At 52.3% G+C, this 15,873-nt stretch overlaps 1 protein-coding gene across 2 annotated transcripts in view; it reads left to right on the forward strand.

Annotated features, from left to right (window-relative positions):
- The window catches only part of RAB11FIP2 (RAB11 family interacting protein 2), a 70,050-nt gene that overhangs the window by 17,175 nt on the left and 37,002 nt on the right, over positions 1-15,873 (forward strand). For both annotated transcript variants that reach the window (XM_083149939.1, XM_083149938.1), the window contains exons 2-3: positions 4,160-4,578; positions 14,464-14,908. In XM_083149939.1, coding sequence (XP_083006065.1) covers positions 4,160-4,578; positions 14,464-14,908 — 864 coding nt within the window. The remainder of the gene's footprint in view (positions 1-4,159; positions 4,579-14,463; positions 14,909-15,873) is intronic.

The following is a 15,873-nucleotide window of genomic DNA, read 5'->3' on the forward strand; positions in this document are numbered from 1 at the left end:
CTGAGTGCAGTGTGAGTGGGATTCTGGAGCCGGAGGGAGGCGGGGGAGGGGGTGGGGATTGAGGGCTCTACAGCTATTTTGATGAAGTGTTTATATGGGTAATGATTCCCAACTTTAATATATTTAATAGATTCCTCTCCCGCCGCAGCTGTATTCTCAGCACTACAAAGAGCAGCATAAGAGTCACTTGTGTTCCTGAAAAGAGAATTATTTCGTGTCAGCAATTGCCGCCTCTTACAAGCTGCTTATTTTCCATTACAATGGGCTGGAATTTAACCCTTGATTTGTTTTGCAGAGTGCCACAATAGTGAGCAGGGCTTCGTAAATAGTAATTAGCATTGTGATGCGACCACACACTACGGGACATTGTATGGCAGATAATACTGGATCTGGTTAGTAGGGAGTCATTAGCATATTGGAGTGTAATCAGGATAGCGGCGGGAATTACACCCCCACCCACCCACCCATCGTCATTATATGTCCTTATACCACAGAGCGGTCAGTCCTGGGTATGATGGCCGCCTTGTACATTGGACATTGCAGTGATCAGCCAGTATTGCCATATAGGAACATTGGCTGCCTGCACAGTTGACGAACAATCTTGATGAACAACTGGCGGGTGTGCGCATCATCATTCATCGTTTGTTTGTTGACAATATCTTTTGTCAACATCTTCAGTCCAGGACACTGGGTTCAATGGAAATGTCTTTCAACCAAATTGGTCAAAAAAATTGTACAGTGTGCATGTACCTTTACATATCAACCCACAGCCACAACTCAGCGGTGCACAGAGCTCTCATGGGGCGTGGTCTCGTCTGGGATTATGCAATCATTTCTCATTGGACTAGAAGGGAGAATGAGGAGGGAACATATAGTTTTGTATTAATGAGTAAATGGTGACCAAGGACGGAGGGCCCTGCACCCGAGAATTTATACTCTGAATAGAAGAGCTGGGCATGAAGGTAGGGATTACAGCGGGATAGGCAGGGGATGGCGGTAGGGATTACAGCGGGATAGGCGGGGGATGGCGGTAGGGATTAGAGCGGGATAGGCAGGGGATGGCGGTAGGGATTACAGCGGGAAATCGGCAGGGATTAGTGGGATAGGCAGGGGATGGCGGTAGGGATTAGAGCGGGATAGGCGGGGGATGGCGGTAGGGATTAGAGCGGGATAGGCGGGGGATGGCGGTAGGGATTACAGCGGGATAGGCGGGGGATGGCGATAGGTATTACAGCGGGATTGGCGGGGGATGGCGGTAGGGATTACAGCGGGATTGGCGGGGGATGGCGGTAGGGATTACAGCGGGATAGTCGGGGGATGGCGGTAGGGATTACAGCGGGATTACAGCAGGATAGGCGAGGGATGGCGGTAGGGATTACAGCGGGATTGGCGGGGGATGGCGGTAGGGATTACAGCGGGATAGTCGGGGGATGGCGGTAGGGATTACAGCGGGATTACAGCAGGATAGGCGAGGGATGGCGGTAGGGATTACAGCGGGATAGGCAGGGCACTTTAAGGCGGGACTGCAATACCGGGGAGCCTACCTCAGTCAGACAGCAGCCTCCCCCCCCCCATTAGACAGCGGCCTCCCGCCCCGTCAGACAGCGGCCTCCCCCCCCCGTCAGACAGCGGCCTCCCCCCCCCGTCAGACAGCGGCCTCCCCCCCGTCAGACAGCGGCCTCCCCCCCCCAGTCAGACAGCGGCCTCCCGCCCCGTCAGACAGCGGCCTCCCCCCCCCCCCATTAGACAGCGGCCTCCCGCCCCGTCAGACAGCGGCCTCCCCCCCCCCTGTCAGACAGCGGCCTCCCCCCCCCCCATTAGACAGCGGCCTCCCCCCCGTCAGACAGCGGCCTCCCGCCCCGTCAGACAGCGGCCTCCCCCCCCCCCGTCCGACAGCGGCCTCCCCCCCCCATCAGACAGCGGCCTCCCCCCCCCCCCCCCGTCAGACAGCCCCCCCCCCCCGTCAGACAGCACCGCCCATCCCCCCCCATCAGACAGCGGCCTCCCCCAGTCAGTCAGACAGCGGCCTCCCCCCCCGTCAGACAGCGGCCTCCCCCCCCCCCCCGGTCAGACAGCCCCCCCCCCGTCAGACAGCACCGCCCATCCCCCCCCATCAGACAGCGGCCTCCCCCAGTCAGTCAGACAGCGGCCTCCCCCCCCGTCAGACAGCGGCCTCCCCCCCCCCCCCGGTCAGACAGCCCCCCCCCCGGTCAGACAGCCCCCCCCCGTCAGACAGCACCGCCCATCCCCCCCCATCAGACAGCGGCCTCCCCCCGTCAGTCAGACAGCGGCCTCCCCCCGTCAGTCAGACAGCGGCCTCCCCCCGTCAGTCAGACAGCGGCCTCCCCCCGTCAGTCAGACAGCGGCCTCCCCCCGTCAGTCAGACAGCGGCCTCTTCCCCGTCAGTCAGACAGCGGCCTCCCCCCCCGTCAGTCAGACAGCGGCCTCCCCCCCCCCGTCAGTCAGACAGCGGCCTCTCCCCCCCGTCAGTCAGACAGCGGCCCCCCCCCCCCCCGTCAGTCAGACAGCGGCCCCCCCGTCAGTCAGACAGCGGCCCCCCCCCCCCCCCCGTCAGTCAGACAGCGGCCCCCCCCCGTCAGTCAGACAGCGGCCTCCCACCACCAGCCTCTGTACCTTACATCTCCTGTCATCTTCTTTCCTATCAGGCAATAATGGCGCCAGTGCCACCCGATAAGCCCCGCCCCTTGCCGTATTCCAGCCCCTGAGGCTTCCGGTAGAGATCTGACACAGTGGATAGCAGCCATCTTTGTGTAGCCCATGCCGGGAGGGTTGTGACTGGGAGCAGACATGTTATGGGGGTCCCTGCTGGTCGTCTAGAGCTGCACATATTGTGGCATCTCAGGCACTTTATTCTCATACAATGAATAAGCTGTATTATATGTACTAACCGCATACTGCAGGAGATAGATACCACCGGGGTCGCATCCTCCATTATTATCAGTGGTGACTAAAATCTGACCCCTGTGTAACCGTACCTACCTGACCCTCTCCATGAGGGACACAGTGCTCTGCTCCTGGGCTTCCCTGGTAATGTATGATTGCCAGCACCTGTGGTGACACCTTTCTTATCAGTTACCTAGCTCCCCACAGGTGCTGGCAATCCTACATTATCCATATCTCCTCTACCAGGGAAGCACAGGAGCAGAGCATTGTGTCCTCCTGGAGAGGGGCATGCTGGGAGGTATGGATAATGTAGGATTGCCAGCACCTGTGGGGAGCTAGGTAACTGATAAGAAAGGTGTCACCACAGGTGCTGGCAATCATACATTACCAGGGAAGCCCAGGAGCAGAGCATTGTGTCCTCCTGGAGAGGGGCATGCTGGGAGGTATGGATAATGTAGGATTGCCAGCACCTGTGGGGAGCTAGGTAACTGATAAGAAAGGTGTCACCACAGGTGCTGGCAATCATACATTACCAGGGAAGTCCAGGAACAGAGCATTGTGTCCTCCTGGAGAGAGGCATGCTGGGAGGTATGGATAATGTATGATTACCAGCACCTGTGGGGAGCTGGGTAACTGATAAGAAAGGTGTCACCATAGGTGCTGGCAATCATACATTACCAGGGAAGCCCAGGAGCAGAGCATTGTGTCCTCCTGGAGAGGGGCATGCTGGGAGGTATGGATAATGTATGATTGCCAGCACCTCGGGGGAGCTAGGTAACTGATAAGAAAGGTGTCACCACAGGTGCTGGCAATCATACATTACCAGGGAAGCCCAGGAGCAGAGCATTGTGTCCTCCTGGAGAGGGGCATGCTGGGAGGTATGGATAATGTAGGATTGCCAGCACCTGTGGGGAGCTAGGTAACTGATAAGAAAGGTGTCACCACAGGTGCTGGCAATCATACATTACCAGGGAAGCCCAGGAACAGAGCATTGTGTCCTCCTGGAGAGGGGCATGCTGGGAGGTATGGATAATGTATGATTGCCATAGGGTAGGAAGTGCAGCCCCTACCGCGATGATACCCGTGAGATTATCATAGACAGTTGGATTGGCCCCAAAGTATCAGAGGAGTAAGAGACAGGACTGATGTTGTATAATGTGTAGTATCATATTCATTAACGATGTGAGGTTCCTGTGCTCTGGAGCTAACGTTCTACACCGTGATATAATGACGGCCATGTTTATATGTCATATAGGTGGTACCAGCTGGAGTCCAAGCAGGGAAAGACGAACAAACACAGAGGAGATCTGAATGTCAATATCCAGTTTATGAGGAACAATATGACGGCCAGTATGTTTGACCTCTCTATGAAGGATAAGACGCGTTCTCCGTTCGCTCGCCTGAAGGATAAGATGAAAGGAAGGAAGTCAGATGGATCTGATACGTCTTCTGCCATCGTTCCCAGCACAAGTGAGGTGCACAGCAGCCGGGACCCCAATGGCACAGAGAGCCAGGCCAAGAGCAAGCCCAAGAAGCCATTCCTCTTGGGACCCCAGCGCCTATCCTCCGCTCATTCCATGTCTGATCTGATTGGTCCTCCTTCCTCTCGACCAGCCTCTGGGGGGCTTCCTCTTAAACAGACGTTAGACTCCATTAGCTCTGCGGAGGAAAGTGGTGAGTACAAGACACCAGCTGCCTGCTACCTGCATGTGTCATGTCTGGTGACTGTCCTGACACTCAAACCTACCTCACCAGGCATCCGGACTACAGGGTGTAGCTACCATAGGTGCAGGGCATACTTGCCTAGTCTCCTGCATTCTGAGATCGCAGCAATCTCCCTCATGTCACCTAGCCCACATTACACTGTTACATTTTTGGGGTAAAAAAGGAATTAGACAGATATTTTCATTGAATCATCAGCGCCATTTCCCAGTATCTCTTACTAACTGCTTTGGGGCTCATCTACATTTGGATATAAGTCATTTTACTAGATTCCTCTCAGATGTAGCAGTACACACCCACGCTTCTAGGTGCCACGTTCACAATCTCTTTTCACAATCTCTCCATATATGGAAGTAGACACGCCCTTTGGGTGGAGCCTGACACGCCCCGCAATGGGGTGCTGTGCAAAATTCTCCTGCTTACTATAATCTCCCTGAAATTAGTTTTCAAAAGTAGGCAAGTATGGTGCAGGGAGTGCAGCTGCTATGGGGCCCAGAGCTGAGAGGGGCCACCTTCCCTGTCACAGTTACATGTGTTATATACAGGATGTAGCTACCATAGGTGCAGGGGGTGCAGCTGCTATGGGCCCAGAGCTGAGAGGGGCCACCTTCCCTGTCACAGTTACATGTGTTATATGCAGGATGTAGCTACCATAGGTGCAGGGGGTGCAGCTGCTATGGGGCCCAGAGCTGAGAGGGGCCACCTTCCCTGTCACAGTTACATGTGTTATATACAGGATGTAGCTACCATAGGTGCAGGGAGTGCAGCTGCTATGGGCCCAGAGCTGAGAGGGGCCACCTTCCCTGTCACAGTTACATGTGTTATATACAGGGATGTAGCTACCATAGGTGCAGGGGGTGCAGCTGCTATGGGGCCCAGAGCTGAGAGGGGCCACCTTCCCTGTCACAGTTACATGTGTTATATATAGGGTGTAGCTAACATAGGTGCAGGGAGTGCAGCTGCTATGGGGCCCAGAGCTGAGAGGTGCCACCTTCCCCTGTCACAGTTACATGTGTTATATACAGGGATGTAGCTACCATAGGTGCAGGGGGTGCAGCTGCTATGGGGCCCAGAGCTGAGAGGGGCCACCTTCCCTGTCACAGTTACATGTGTTATATATAGGGTGTAGCTAACATAGGTGCAGGGAGTGCAGCTGCTATGGGGCCCAGAGCTGAGAGGGGCCACCTTCCCTGTCACAGTTACATGTATTATATACAGGGGTGTAGCTACCATAGGTGCAGGGGGTGCAGCTGCTATGGGCCCAGAGCTGAGAGGGGCCACCTTTCCTGTCACAGTTACATGTGTTATATGCAGGATGTAGCTACCATAGGTGCAGGGAGTACAGCTGCTATGGGTCCAGAGCTGAGAGGGGCCACCTTCCCTGTCACAGTTACATGTGTTATATACAGGGTGTAACTACCATAGGTGCAGGGAGTGCAGCTGCTATGGGACCAGAGCTGGGAGGGGCCACCTTCCCTGTCACAGTTACATGTGTTATATACAGGGGTGTAGCTACCATAGGTGCAGGGAGTACAGCTGCTATGGGGCCAGAGCTGAGAGGGGCCACCTTCCCTGTCACAGTTACATGTGTTATATACAGGGTGTAGCTACCATAGGTGCAGGGAGTGCAGCTGCTATGGGGCCCAGAGCTGAGAGGGGCTACCTTCCCTGTCACAGTTACATGTGTTATATACAGGGTGTAACTACCATAGGTGCAGGGGGTGCAGCTGCTATGGGGCCCAGAGCTGAGAGGGGCCACCTTTCCTGTCACAGTTACATGTATTATATACAGGGGTGTAGCTACCATAGGTGCAGGGGATGCAGCTGCTATGGGCCCAGAGCTGAGAGAGGCCACCTTCCCTGCCACAGTTACATGTGTTATATACAGGGGTGTAGCTACCATAGGTGCAGGGGGTGCAGCTGCTATGGGGCCCAGAGATGAGAGGGGCCACCTTCCCTGTCACAGTTACATGTGTTATATACAGGAGTGTAGCTACCATAGGTGCAGGGAGTGCACCTGCTATGGGGCCCAGAGCTGAGAGGGGCCACCTTCCCTGTCACAGTGACATGTGCTATATACAGGGGTGTAACTACCATAGGTGCAGGGGATGCAGCTGCTATGGGGCCCAGAGCTGATAGGGGCCACCTTCCCTGTCACAGTTACATGTGTTATATACAGGGTGTAACTACCATAGGTGCAGGGGATGCAGCTGCTATGGGGCCCAGAGCTGAGAGGGGCCACCTTCCCTGTCACAGTTACATGTGTTATATACAGGGGTGCAGCTACCATAGGTGCAGGGGGTGCAGCTGCTATGGGGCCCAGAGCTGAGAGGGGCCACCTTCCCTGTCACAGTTACATGTGTTATATACAGGGGTGTAGCTACCATAGGTGCAGGGAGTGCAGCTGCTATGGGGCCCAGAGCTGAGAGGGGCCACCTTCCCTGTCACAGTTACATGTATTATATACAGGGTGTAACTACCATAGGTGCAGGGGATGCAGCTGCTATGGGGCCCAGAGCTGAGAGGGCCACCTTCCCTGTCACAGTTACATGTGTTATATACAGGGGTGTAGCTACCATAGGTGCAGGGGGTGCAGCTGCTATGGGGACCAGAGCTGAGAGGGGCCACCTTCCCTGTCACAGTTACATGTGTTATATACAGGGGTGTAGCTACCATAGGTGCAGGGGGTGCAGCTGCTATGGGGCTCAGAGCTGAGAGGGGCCACCTTCCCTGTCACAGTTACATGTGTTATATACAGGGGTGTAGCTACCATAGGTGCAGGGGGTGCAGCTGCTATGGGCCCAGAGCTGAGAGGGGCCACCTTCCCTGTCACAGTTACATGTGTTATATACAGGGGTGTAGCTACCATAGGTGCAGGGGATGCAGCTGCTATGGGCCCAGAGCTGAGAGAGGCCACCTTCCCTGCCACAGTTACATGTGTTATATACAGGGGTGTAGCTACCATAGGTGCAGGGGGTGCACCTGCTATGGGGCCCAGAGCTGAGAGGGGCCACCTTCCCTGTCACAGTGACATGTGCTATATACAGGGGTGTAACTACCATAGGTGCAGGGTATGCAGCTGCTATGGGGCCCAGAGCTGATAGGGGCCACCTTCCCTGTCACAGTTACATGTGTTATATACAGGGTGTGGCTACCATAGGTGCAGGGGGTGCAGCTGGTATGGGCCCAGAGCTGCGAGGGGCCACCTTCCCTATCACAGTTACATGTGTTATATACAGGGTGTAACTACCATAGGTGCAGGGAGTGCAGCTGCTATGGGGCCCAGACCTGAGAGGGGCCACCTTCCCTGTCACAGTTTCATGTGTTATATACAGGGTGTGGCTACCATAGGTGCAGGGGGTGCAGCTGGTATGGGCCCAGAGCTGAGAGGGGCCACCTTCCCTGTCACAGTTACATGTGTTATATACAGGGGTGTAGCTACCATAGGTGCAGGGGGTGCAGCTGGTATGGGCCCAGAGCTGCGAGGGGCCACCTTCCCTGTCACAGTTTCATGTGTTATATACAGGGTGTGGCTACCATAGGTGCAGGGGGTGCAGCTGGTATGGGCCCAGAGCTGCGAGGGGCCACCTTCCCTGTCACAGTTTCATGTGTTATATACAGGGTGTGGCTACCATAGGTGCAGGGGGTGCAGCTGGTATGGGCCCAGAGCTGAGAGGGGCCACCTTCCCTGTCAGTTACATGTGTTATATACAGGGTGTAGCTACCATAGGTGCAGGGGGTGCAGCTGCTATGGGCCCAGAGCTGAGAGGGGCCACCTTCCCTGTCACAGTTACATGTGTTATATACAGGGTGTGGCTACCATAGGTGCAGGGGGTGCAGCTGGTATGGGCCCATGTACATTTGCACATTGGCCAAATATTGGTAACGTCCTAACAGTACTGTATAGCAAAGCATTTATTCTATGTACAGTATTGTTACTGGCCACCTTCTATGTACAGTATTGTTACTGGCCCCGTTCTATGTACAGTATTGTTACTGGCCACGTTCTATGTACAGTATTGTTACTGGCCACGTTCTATGTACAGTATTGTTACTGGCCACGTTCTATGTACAGTATTGTTACTGGCCCCGTTCTATGTACAGTATTGTTACTGGCCCCGTTCTATGTACAGTATAGTTACTGGCCCCGTTCTATGTACAGTATTGTTACTGGCCCCGTTCTATGTACAGTATTGTTACTGGCCACGTTCTATGTACAGTATTGTTACTGGCCCCGTTCTATGTACAGTATTGTTACTGGCCACATTCTATGTACAGTATTGTTACTGGCCCCGTTCTTTGTACAGTGTTGTTACTGGCCCCGTTCTAGTTACAGTATTGTTACTGGCCCCGTTCTATGTACAGTATTGTTACTGGCCACGTTCTATGTATAGTATTGTTACTGGCCACGTTCTATGTACAGTATTGTTACTGATCACGTTCTATGTACAGTATTGTTACTGATCACGTTCTATGTACAGTATTGTTACTGGCCACGTTCTATGTACAGTATTGTTACTGGCCACGTTCTTTGTACAGTATTGTTACTGACCACGTTCTATATAGAGTATAGTTACTGGCCCCGTTCTATGTACAGTATTGTTACTGGCCACGTTCTATGTACAGTATTGTTACTGGCCACGTTCTATGTACTGTAATGTTACTGGCCCCGTTCTATGTACAGTATTGTTACTGACCACGTTCTATGTACAGTATTGTTACTGATCACGTTCTATGTACAGTATTGTTACTGATCACGTTCTATGTACAGTATTGTTACTGGCCACGTTCTATGTACAGTATTGTTACTTCCCCCGTTCTATGTACAGTATTGTTACTGACCACGTTCTATGTAGAGTATAGTTACTGGCCCCGTTCTATGTACAGTATTGTTACTGGCCACGTTCTATGTACAGTATTGTTACTGGCCACGTTCTATGTACAGTAATGTTACTGGCCCCGTTCTATGTACAGTAATGTTACTGGCCACGTTCTATGTACAGTAATGTTACTGGCCCCGTTCTATGTACAGTATTGTTACTGATCACGTTCTATGTACAGTATTGTTACTGATCACGTTCTATGTACAGTATTGTTAATGGCCACGTTCTATGTACAGTATTGTTACTGGCCCTGTTCTATGTACAGTATTGTTACTGGCCCTGTTCTATGTACAGTATTGTTACTGACCACGTTCTATGTACAGTATAGTTACTGGCCACGTTCTATGTACAGTATTGTTACTGGCCCCGTTCTATGTACAGTATTGTTACTGACCACATTCTATATAGAGTATAGTTACTGGCCCCGTTCTATGTACAGTATTGTTACTGGCCACGTTCTATGTACAGTATTGTTACTGGCCACGTTCTATGTACTGTAATGTTACTGGCCCCGTTCTATGTACAGTAATGTTACTGGCCCCGTTCTATGTACAGTATTGTTACTGACCACGTTTTATGTACAGTATTGTTACTGATCACGTTCTATGTACAGTATTGTTACTGATCACGTTCTATTTACAGTATTGTTACTGTCCCCGTTCTATGTACAGTATTGTTACTGACCACGTTCTATGTAGAGTATAGGTACTGGCCCCGTTCTATGTACAGTATTGTTACTGGCCACGTTCTATTAACAGTATTGTTACTGGCCACGTTCTATGTACAGTAATGTTACTGGCCACGTTCTATGTACAGTAATGTTACTGGCCACGTTCTATGTACAGTAATGTTACTGGCCCCGTTCTATGTACAGTAATGTTACTGACCACGTTCTATGTACAGTATTGTTACTGATCACGTTCTATGTACAGTATTGTTACTGATCACGTTCTATGTACAGTATTGTTAATGGCCACGTTCTATGTACAGTATTGTTACTGGCCCTGTTCTATGTACAGTATTGTTACTGGCCCCGTTCTATGTACAGTATTGTTACTGACCACGTTCTATATAGAGTATAGTTACTGGCCACGTTCTAATGTACAGTATTGTTACTGGCCACGTTCTATGTACAGTATTGTTACTGGCCCCTTTCTTTGTACAGTATTGTTACTGGCCACGTTCTAGTTACAGTATTGTTACTGATCACGTTCTATGTACAGTATTGTTACTGATCACGTTCTATGTACAGTATTGTTACTGGCCACGTTCTATTTACAGTATTGTTACTGGCCACGTTCTATGTACAGTATTGTTACTGGCCACGTTCTATGTACAGTATTGTTACTGATCACGTTCTATGTACAGTATTGTTACTGATCACGTTCTATGTACAGTATTGTTACTGGCCACGTTCTATGTACAGTATTGTTACTGGCCACGTTCTATTTACAGTATTGTTACTGATCACGTTCTATGTACAGTAATGTTCCTGGCCCCGTTCTATGTACAGTATTGTTACTGACCACGTTCTATGTACAGTATTGTTACTGACCACGTTCTATGTACAGTATAGTTACTGGCCACGTTCTATGTACAGTATAGTTACTGGCCCCGTTCTATGTACAGTATAGTTACTGGCCACGTTCTATGTACAGTATTGTTACTGGCCACGTTCTATGTACAGTATTGTTACTGGCCACGTTTTGTGTACAGTATTGTTACTGACCACGTTTTATGTACAGTATTGTTACTGATCACGTTCTATGTACAGTATTGTTACTGGCCCCGTTCTATGTACAGTATTGTTACTGGCCCCGTTCTATGCACAGTAATATTACTGGCCCCGTTCTATGTACAGTATTGTTACTGACCACGTTCTACAGTATTGTTACTGGCCACATTCTATGTACAGTATTGTTACTGACCACGTTCTATGTACAGTATTGTTACTGGCCCCGTTCTATGTACAGTATTGTTACTGACCACGTTCTACAGTATTGTTACTGACCACGTTCTATGTACAGTATTGTTACTGATCACGTTCTATGTACAGTATTGTTACTGACCACGTTCTATGTACATTATAGTTACTGGCCCCGTTCTATGTCCTGTATTGTTACTGGCCACGTTCTTTGTACAGTATTGTTACTGGCCACGTTCTATTAACAGTATTGTTACTGGCCACGTTCTATGTACAGTAATGTTACTGGCCACGTTCTATGTACAGTATTGTTACTGACCACGTTCTATGTACATTATAGTTACTGGCCCCGTTCTCTGTAGAGTATTGTTACTGGCCACGTTCTATGTACAGTATTGTTACTGGCCACATCTGTATTGTTACCGCAAACTTTCTACATATAATTAGTGTCCATGTTCTACGTATCATTACTAGCTAGTGTATGTTCTAGGTATTGTTACCGCCAATGTTCTACAGATCAATACTGGCCACGTTCTGTTATTATTTCTGGCCACGTTCTACTTATCGTCACTAGAAACATTCTAGGTATTGTTTCTGCCAATGTTCTACATATACCATAGATACTAAGTGATTCACCGCAGCCTACGGGCGCTCTTCACACCGTCGTAAGGGGCTGCGCCCCCTTAATTTGTGAATGTTTGTATATGAGAAAGATGGTTAGAATTGTATGAAAGATGCCTGTATTGCAACTTGAGTTATAGGTGAAATGTGTTATATAGAGAGCATATGATTTGGAAGGGGGCTGTGTATTGTTTTGTTTAATTAAAAAGCGGTTACAGAGTAAGATGTACATTGATAGTGTAGAGGGTACAGTGACATTTGTGGGTGGGGGGGGGGTGTGCGTGTTGTTTAGGTGTGTGTGCAATAGTATAGTAGGGTGTTTTTGAGTCAGCGGCTCCCCACTGGCGGAGGTCACGACACAGGAAAACAGGAGGCTGGGTAGTGATAGGGGTGTGTGGGCATAAGGGGGACTAATGAGGAGGGTGGGGGACACTGTGCAGCTTCTGCCAGTGGGTGAGGGTCCAGCGTGGCAGTACAGGAGTACAGGACGATGGCCCTAAGTCAGTGTCTCCTCCTACTGTGGGTGGGAGTTAGGGTGCATGAGAGCAGGAGGCTTGGTGGTAAAGCATGATAGGGGAATGTGGGCAACACAGGGTGAGCGGGTCCCCACTGGTGGAAGTTACGGGGCAGGAGATCAGGAGGCAGGGCAGTGATAGAGGTGTGTGGGCATGAGGGGTAGTAAAGGTTTTCGGGTGTGGCAGAGTAGGGATGGGCATTGGTGCAGACGCCATCGATGGTTGGCATTGATGGCGATTTTGCACCCTACCATCGATAGTAGTAACATATTACTTGGATAACCATCGATTGTTGTAGCTATCGATGGTCATCCATTATATCTGACTGAATAGGCCGTGGGTCAATCAGAACTCGGTGGCGGGACTTCCGGGTGTGGGGGGCGGATGTAGGGATGTAGGGAAACCATCTGGTCCTCCCACATCGATGGCAAAAGTCTTCAACATCGGCCATAAACCATCGATGAATTGAAATCATTGATGGTCGATGGGCATCCCTAGAACTGGAGGAGGGTGGGGGACAGTATGCAGCTCCCGGCAGTGGGTGAGCGTCTCCTCCCACTGGGAGGGAGTGAGCGTGCATGAGAGCAGGAGGCTGTATAATAGTGGTATGTGGGCAAGACATTGATAAAAGTTGTGGCGCTGGTGCAGAGGACCGTGGGGACACTTCTGGCAGTGGGGGAACCTGCAGCTCAGCAGCTAGGGCCGGATTTCCCACCTAGGGGCGGCACCTGCTTGTGGCGGTACAGGATCCCCCATTCTCACGGGGGTGCGTGAAATGTGGGAGAGGGGTTGCGGGGGTCCGCTGGGGGGGTGTAATTGCTGGAAGGGGATCAGGGGGGTCTGCAAATTGCGGGAGTAGGAAGGGCGCGGGGGTCCGCAAATTGCGGGAGGGGTCCGCAAATCGCGGGGTGCATGAATTGCGGGAGGGGGGCTCGGGGGGTGGCTGTGAATCACGGGAGGGGGGTCCACGAATAGCAGGAGGGGACGGGGGTCTGCGAATCTTGGGAGGGGGGTCGCGGGTGGTGCTGCAAATCGTGGGAGGGGGGGCTCCGTGAATCGTGTGAGAGGGGGGCGTGAATCACGGGAAGGGGGGGTCCGTAAATTGCGGGAGGGGGTCGCGGGGTGTGCAGCAAAACGGGGGAGGGGGGGTGTCGATGGGGGCCCCGGAATCGCGGGAGGGCTTGGGGGGACTGCGGATCGCAATAGGGGGGCAGCAAATCGCGGGGATGTGGTTGCGGGCGTCCGGGGTGGGGTGCTGGCAGGGGGGGGGGTGAGGGCAGACCTGCCCGCTCGCCTGGTGGCTGTGAAGTAATGGTGGATGGTGAGCGTGTACTGTAGCCCTGGAGCCCTGGCTGACTGGTGGGAGATGATGTCAAGGGGGTGGTGGTGTGTAGAACGTTATACACATAGAACACTTTCCCTGGGGGGTGGGTTTGTGTATCCAGCTGGGTGGGAACGTTATATACACAGGGGATGAGTGACAGATCTGGCTAAATATATAAGAGATTATTGTCCATGTGGTTTCTGTTGCTTACTATCCCAGTGAAACCTCAATGTGAGCGTGATCGCAGCGGAAGCTGGTCGCATGCGTAGTGCAATGGCGGCTCATGCGCAGTTGCTGATAGTGGTTTGTAGCCCCCCTTATCCTTGGCATGACTGACATACTGTGGCATTTGGGTGCAGAGCAGCGACTGGTCTGCACCCAGATCCTATGCCCGTGTTCTGCTACCATCGTGAGTCCTCACACTCAGCTCTCGGATCTGGCAGGTACATGTTGGACGCAGCTACCTCCTACATGCGCCTCCTGCGTCTCTGCAGTCCCATACATATCGGAATCACTGACCACTGAGCTCCCCGACTCTGTCCCCTCTCACGGGTCATTTATGTCTTCTAGGAAGCCTCAAGTCCCCTCACCGGAGAACGCTGAGCGCAGACACCTCCCAAGACAACGCACCTGAAGGCAACGAGTCTGCAATGTCCTGGACAGGCGGAAGCGGCAAGGACCTTGTCCTGGGGGCTCCCATTCCTCACAAGTTTGCCACACTTCCCAGACAATGGGCCCCCAGCGATGACCACACGGAGGTAACGGGGAGCTCTGGGGACCCAGCCCTAGGGGTCTATCCCAAACCTGCAGAAGGAAAGAAAGACGGCAAGAAACGGGACAAAGTGAGTCTGTTTGAGAGAGTGACTGGGAAAAAGGAGGCAAAGCGATCGGACCGCCACAGCCAGGACATCTCCGACTGGGGGCTGGAAAGCCGAACGTCTGACGGGGTCTCCCACATCCACATGATCAACTATGAGTCCACCAACCCCTTCAGAGTAGGAAGTCACCTCCCAGGGTAAGTACACACAACTAACATCTGGTCTGATAAACGCCATGTGGCACACCGCACAGCAGAGGAGTCTCCATAGCAGTATCCCTGTGCCCCCCCCCCTTCCCTGTATATAGGAGATGTGACATTCACCCTCCTCTTGTACACCGCACAGCAGAGGAGTCTCCATAGCAGTATCCCTGTGCCCCCCCCCCCCCCTTCCCTGTATATAGGAGATGTACATTCGCCCTCCTCTTGTACACCGCACAGCAGAGGAGTCTCCATAGCAGTATCACTGTGCCCCCCCCCCCCCCCCTTCCCTGTATATAGGAGATGTACATTCGCCCTCCTCTTGTACACCGCACAGCAGAGGAGTCTCCATAGCAGTATCACTGTGCCCCCCCTCCCCTTCCCTGTATATAGGAGATGTGGCATTCGCCCTCCTCTTGTACACCGCGCAGCAGAGGAGTCTCCATAGCAGTATCCCTGTGCCCCCCCCCTTCCCTGTATATAGGAGATGTGACATTCACCCTCCTCTTGTACACCGCACAGCAGAGGAGTCTCCATAGCAGTATCCCTGTGCCCCCCCCTTCCCTGTATATAGGAGATGTGGCATTCACCCTCCTCTTGTACACCGCGCAGCAGAGGAGTCTCCATAGCAGTATCACTGTGCCCCCCCCCCCCTTCCCTGTATATAGGAGATGTGACATTCACCCTCCTCTTGTACACAGCACAGCAGAGGAGTCTCCATAGCAGTATCCCTGTGCCCCCCCCCCCCCCCCTTCCCTGTATATAGGAGATGTGACATTCACCCTCCTCTTGTACACCGCGCAGCAGAGGAGTCTCCATAGCAGTATCACTGTGCCCCCCCCCCCCCTTCCCTGTATATAGGAGATGTGACATTCACCCTCCTCTTGTACACAGCGCAGCAGAGGAGTCTCCATAGCAGTATTACTGTGCCCCCCCCCCCTTCCCTGTATATAGGAGATGTG

Source organism: Crinia signifera, chromosome 6 (assembly GCF_055691185.1).
Source record: "Crinia signifera chromosome 6, ASM5569118v1, whole genome shotgun sequence".
NCBI lineage: Eukaryota > Metazoa > Chordata > Amphibia > Anura > Myobatrachidae > Crinia > Crinia signifera.